This window comes from Etheostoma cragini, chromosome 9 (assembly GCF_013103735.1).
Source record: "Etheostoma cragini isolate CJK2018 chromosome 9, CSU_Ecrag_1.0, whole genome shotgun sequence".
NCBI lineage: Eukaryota > Metazoa > Chordata > Actinopteri > Perciformes > Percidae > Etheostoma > Etheostoma cragini.
In genome coordinates, this window is record NC_048415.1 from 19146220 (window position 1) to 19151901 (window position 5682).

At 37.8% G+C, this 5682-nt stretch overlaps 2 protein-coding genes and 2 long non-coding RNA genes across 5 annotated transcripts in view; 1 reads left to right on the top strand and 3 right to left on the bottom strand.

The window, feature by feature from the left end:
• LOC117950360 overlaps window positions 1-5682 on the bottom strand; it is a 340112-nt gene that overhangs the window by 214594 nt on the left and 119836 nt on the right. The window lies entirely within an intron of this gene.
• LOC117950354 (granzyme B(G,H)-like) lies at window positions 2704-5024 on the bottom strand. The gene is made up of 5 exons (XM_034881314.1): window positions 4802-5024; window positions 4222-4381; window positions 3870-4002; window positions 3521-3754; window positions 2704-3406 (listed from the first exon to the last, which is right to left on the bottom strand). The coding sequence occupies exons 1-5, from the start codon at window positions 4959-4961 to the stop codon at window positions 3275-3277; spliced, it is 819 nt and encodes a 272-aa protein (XP_034737205.1). The 5' UTR covers window positions 4962-5024; the 3' UTR covers window positions 2704-3274.
• Window positions 2704-5682, bottom strand: part of LOC117950355 (granzyme B(G,H)-like) — a 12550-nt gene continuing 9571 nt past the window's right edge. Inside the window, exon 7 of one of the 2 annotated variants that reach the window (XR_004657873.1) lies at window positions 2704-3171. The gene's annotated coding sequence lies outside the window, so the exon portion shown is untranslated. Of the gene's footprint in view, window positions 3250-5682 lie in introns of both variants that reach the window. The other variant, XM_034881316.1, reaches the window with a different exon arrangement.
• LOC117950358 overlaps window positions 3401-5682 on the top strand; it is a 10555-nt gene continuing 8273 nt past the window's right edge. Inside the window, exon 1 of the long non-coding RNA XR_004657874.1 lies at window positions 3401-3580. This is a non-coding gene — a long non-coding RNA (uncharacterized LOC117950358). The remainder of the gene's footprint in view (window positions 3581-5682) is intronic.

Genomic DNA, 5682 nt, shown 5'->3' on the forward strand with positions numbered 1-5682 from the left:
AAGCTCAACCTGCACAGTGGCAACAGCGCCCCCTACAGTCACAAGATACGGTGGTCACAGAATTTGGTGTTACACCGCCGCAGCAAACCCCCCAGACCCAGAACAGCCGACTGGCCCCCGAGTCTCTTTTTCAGGCAACTCTAAAAACGAATCCTGACGTTATGCCAGCTTCATTCCCGGTCTAGGGGAAACAACACTTACCCAGTGTGTCTCTCAGGTAACTGCAGAGCATTCTGATGTACTGTTTTCAAATTAACGCCTTAAAAGTAAAGCTATATTGACATTTTTTCAGGCTGTTAAAGGCATATGTGTCTCTTTTACAGGCTACCCTAAAAAGGAATACTGATGTTATGCCAGCTTCATTCCAAGTCTGGGGGAAACGTCACCTACCCAGTGTGTCCGTCAAGTAATTGCAGAGCATTCTGATGTACGGTTTTAAAATGAAGACCTTAAAAATCAAGCTATATTGACCTTAAGAGTAAAGCTATATTGACATTTTTCAGGTTGTGAAAGGCATATTTGTCTCTTTTTCAGGCAACTCTTAAAAGGAATTCTGACGTCATGCCAGCTTCATTCCAAGTCTGGGGGAAACAACACCTACCCAGTGTCTCTCAGGTAATTGCAGAGCATTCTGATGTACTGTTTTCAAATTAACGCCTTAAAAGTAAAGCTATATTGACATTTTTTCAGTCTGTTAAAGGCATATTTGTCTCTTTTTCAGGCTACTCTTAAAAGGAATCCTGAGGTTATGCCAGCTTCATTCCAAGTCTGGGGGAGATCACCTATCCAGTGTGTCTCTCAGGTAATTTCAGAGCATTCTGATGTACGGTTTTAAAATGAAGACCTTAAAAATCAAGCTATATTGACCTTGAGAGTAAAGCTATATTGACATTTTTTCAGGCTGTTAAAGGCATATTTTTCTCTTTTTCAGGCTACTCTAAAAGGACTCCTGACGTTATGCCAGCTTCATTCCAAATCTGGGGGAGACATCACCTATCCAGTGTGTCTCTCAGGTCATTTCAGAGCATTCTGATTGTACGGTTTTAAAATTAAGACCTTGAAAATCAAGCTATATTGACCTTGAGAGTATATATATATTTATATTTCTAATTTTTTCTTAAACAAGTGCAGTAACAAACACATACCATTGTATAAAAGAGTTAAGGGATAAATAAATTGCCAGAGCTGCTTAAGGATTCAGCAGTTATTAAATTATAAAATGTACTTACAGTATATTCAGAGTCTTTAGTGCTATATTGTTGCATTTCATTTATTTCAACTTTAAATAAAGATTTTCTTTTATAGAAATTACTTTTGTGAATTTGAAATCATGATTAATAAAATGATGACACGTATAAAGTTACCTGCTATGCCCCCTGGGGCAATCACAGCCACAGGAAACAAAAAACTAAAGACGTAGTGCAACGCTGTAAAAGAAGTTCTGGCAAAACTAATTATTAATAAAACCTTGCCGTCGTGTTTTCACCTTTCTGTGCCTCCCTTGTTTTGTAGGTCCAGAAGACATCATCCTTCATTTCAGGAGTCAGGATGATGTTGAGATCCACTACAGAGCCAGCGGAGCAGCTATGGGGAGTGCCACAGTGATGTAAGTGAAGGAGCTTGTTATGTAGTGTTTCTGATGTTAATGTACAGATATTAATAAAAAAAACGTGTCTTGCTTCTGAAAACTCTAAAAGCACTTAGCTTTATTTATTAGTTTTAAAGTAGGATTACGATTTTGCAGTGTTTACTTTAATTTATTGGTACAGGATTTTAAATTACACTTGATACAGTCAGAAGCATGCTTACAGTGTATTTCAATGCACGCTCTATTACTTAATATGTACAAGACTGATAGAGTTGCATTATGAAACATTTTGTGGTAAGCTTAAGCAACTTTTTATACTTGCGTATCGGTGTTTTTACCAATCTTATGGCCTCATTCCAGCTCTGGGCCTATGAATTATTCAGTGAACAAAGTCTCTATGTTTAAGTTCAACAATGCAATCACTAATATAGTCATGTAAACAGAGGAATCAGCCTGATGGTGGTGCTAATGGCAAGCTTTTGTAATTTCAAAAGTTTTCATCCTCTTCTATGAATATGTTCAAGGCACTATGCCAATTATGTCATTATGTGGGATATGCTTGTCACAGATAGACAACCTATGTATCCAAATAACGGGTTTAATGATTTTACCTTCATACAAATTAGGAATGTAAAGCCAAGATAAGATGGGAATCATCACACAGGAGGTGTAGATGAATCTCGTACTGTAGATTTAGATATGTAAAACACCCATAATTACTGAAGAGGTGTCTGTTGAAACAAGTTTAAACTTACAAGTTAACATAACTGGATATAACTGACCCACAACTTTAATAGTAAGAGAGCATGGTGATGGAGGTGTAGTAAAAAGGTGGCCCGGCCTGAAAAAATCTAAAAATGTCAACAGGATGTACTTGTATAATTGGAAAGTGTAATTTGAAAGTTCATCCTTAACCTCTCTGTCAGATTTAGCTACAAATGCAATTGCAGGTTCTGTTAACAGGCAGAGACTTATAATAACTTATAAAAGAGAAGAGTTTCAGCTGTGACTTCAATGAGTGAACAATTTGTAGCTGCATGATACACTTTGTTCACTAGGCGGAAGTGTTGTCTTTTTGTTGATTTAATTTACGCTTAAACAGATGTGTACAGTGGTACTCGGAGAACAACAGTTTATTGTTTAAAACGACGGCACAAAACAAACTTAAAAGATCATTTCATCAAGTCAAAAAGAAGATGCACAAGCAGTAATGTAATGCAAATACTGTTATATTTATAAGCAGGATGACGTAGATTGTCTGAAGATATTACATTTATTAAACAGTATTGAGTCTATTATAAGTCTAATTAATGTGTCATGATTTTTTTTTAAACCTGCATGTGCCTGGGTCAAATTCTCTTGGATTAATGTTTATTCAAATAAAATGTCAAGTTCAAAGCCCCCAGCAACACAAAAAAACAGCTGTATGATGAAAAGATCCCAAACATAAACTAAATTACATTAATATATTTTCACTCTTTTGAATCACTTTCTCAAACAGGTCATTTTCTATCATTTGGTAATGTCAACGTGAAGCACATTTGAAATTAATCTGGATAAAGTAAGCAAGTCCAGTCTTTGGACTGACAGTTTAGAATAAGTTGAAATATTAGCATCTCAATTATCAGCTCCCCAATGTTATACAAACATTCAATTCAAATTGATGATGAATTGGAGCTTTCAATGTTAGTTCATAATCAAATCAATCCAGCTTCTGTAGTCAGGAATCTTAGCATACATGTATTTGTTTAGGCAACCTGAGGACACCACACCGTACGCCTTTTCACCTTCACAGACCAGCGGACCTCCGGAGTCTCCCTGGAAGTACACACACAGTATGTAGTGATTACTTGGGTAACAACACCAAATTAGTTACTATTATTGTTGCCCAATGTTTTATTTTTGTCCATTTTATGTTACAAAAATACGTACCTTACCAGGTCCAGTTGCTCCCTTAGTGCAATATGATTTTTCCTTTTCACACTCCTTACTGTCAATTATTGTTACATTGGCTTCCATGAGTACGGAAGACATGTGGTTGATGTCCTTTGTGTTGTATGTTGCTCCCCAACCGGAGACTCTACATGATTTTGGCAGAGAGCAATCAAACTGGCCTGCCAGAGCAATAGGTCTCACATTTCTGCTGTATTTTGCCTTGGAGCTCAACTTGAGGAACAGGGAAAGAGAAAAGTATATATTAAAAAGAAACAAAAAAAATTGGAAATCATACATTTCTGGCAATAAGGACAAGTACAGGAAGGACCATTATGTTTTATTTTACCTTAAGAAGCATTATGTCATTGCTGAAATCCTTTTTATCATAGCCTTTGTGTGGAAATGTTTGTACCACAGATATACGCTGGATTCCATTTCTCTTATTGTAATCGTGAACTCCTAGGAGGTCTGTGTAGGAACTGAAATTACAAAATTAAGAGCAAAAAAGTTACCTGGGAGTAAGTTTTTGTTTTGTCATGGCATTGTATGTATAAAACAAAAAATATTAAAAGACTCAGCTTTAGGTCACAATTCCCAAAACCACAAACGATATTTTCCAGACTTAATGTTTGAGAAGGTTGTTGTTAGAATACATGTTATCAAAATTCCCAGTAAATCATAAATTGTGTTAAACTGACCAGGCTTGGCAGTGGGCTGCAGTCATCACAAAGTCCTCATTCAGTAGGAAGCCACCGCAGTGTTTGGTTTTACCATTCTGCATGTGCATCTCCAAAAGCACCATGTAGGGTCTGCTATGTGGCACAGCCTCATGACCTCCAATGACTTCCCCTGTATGAACTTAAAAAACGTGCAGGTGTGACAAGTTTATCTATCGTCATGCACCAAATGTAAATGTGCTGTATTTATATACATATATTTACCATTCACACTTATTGTGGCCGAGGCTGCCCTACAAGGTGCCACCTGCTCATCAGATAAACACTCACACACATTCACGCTCCGATGCGCAGAACCGGGGGCAACTCAGGATTCAGTGTCTTGCCCAAGGACACTTCGACACAGGACTGCAGGGCCAAGGGGTCGAACCACCAACCTTCCAATTGACAGGCAACCGCTCTACCACTGAGCCACAGCCGCCCTGTGAATGTCTCACAGTACTGATAGTGGAATGTAGTTTCTCATGGAATGTGGTACAAACGCATGCTAAACTACAACTATAAACAGTTAAGTATATAATGCCATAAAAACTTAACTTACCTTGACCGTCAAGAGTCAGTGTAAGGATCAGTATCAGCAGTTCACAGTAGATAGACATAGTGAGATCACAGTCCAGCTGAGCTCCTGGAAAGCAGTGGCTCACATGACTGAAAGGTTCAGTCTTTAAATGCTTCCTTGTGTTAGGGTGGGTAGTCTGCATATGCAAATGATGTGGCTTTGAACCACATTCATGTGGGGAGGTCTCTGTCCCCCCCTGGAGAATGCAAAAAGTTAGATTCAATTAGTACAAATGCGAAGTCTATAGAGAAAGTACATACGATATGGTGCATGTGGAGTACATACAACATACTATTGATCTGACGTCTCTGGGGTAACACACACAGCCTTTAAAGTTTCTACCGACATTTTGTGGCCAATTCCACGGCTCCCTCAGAGGTCACACGACCCCACATTTTGTGATGTCATAATACAGCACACAAAATAGGTCTTGTGAAATGTGATCGCTGTATATATAAAGTGTATTTATAAAGTGTGTGTGTGTGTGTGTGTGTGTGTGTGTGTATATATATATGTGTATATGTATATGTATATGTTAGTTAGTTCATGTTTATTGTCCCCATAGGGAAATTAGGTTGCAGATCACATCACATCACATGGTATACAACATTAACACAGATAAGGCAGGGAGGAAAAACAAAAAAACAAGACATACAGTTGTGTTCGAAATAATAGCAGTGCCTCAACAGCAGCAAGAAAATCACTGGTTTTATTAACATTTCAAACTCTATACCCCAGATAAGTTTCTGGGGTATAGATTTTAGTTTTAGTTTAGTTTAGTTTATGGGGTAAAATAAAGGTATAGAAAACCAACAAACCCAACAGGACAGCCATGCATACTGTGGATTCTGTGAAATTGAATG

What these genes read in the sequence shown, in the direction of transcription:
- LOC117950354 (XM_034881314.1), bottom strand. Translation starts at nt 4,961, where the DNA reads ATGCAGACTACCCACCCTAACACAAGGAAGCATTTAAAGACTGAACCT. An exon ending in GCAGCCCACTGCCAAGCCTG is followed by an intron (nt 4,003 to 4,221) that starts GTCAGTTTAACA and finishes TTGTAATTTCAG; the next exon opens with TTCCTACACAGACCTCCTAG. An exon ending in GAGCAACTGGACCTGGTAAG is followed by an intron (nt 3,407 to 3,520) that starts GTACGTATTTTT and finishes GTGTACTTCCAG; the next exon opens with GGAGACTCCGGAGGTCCGCT.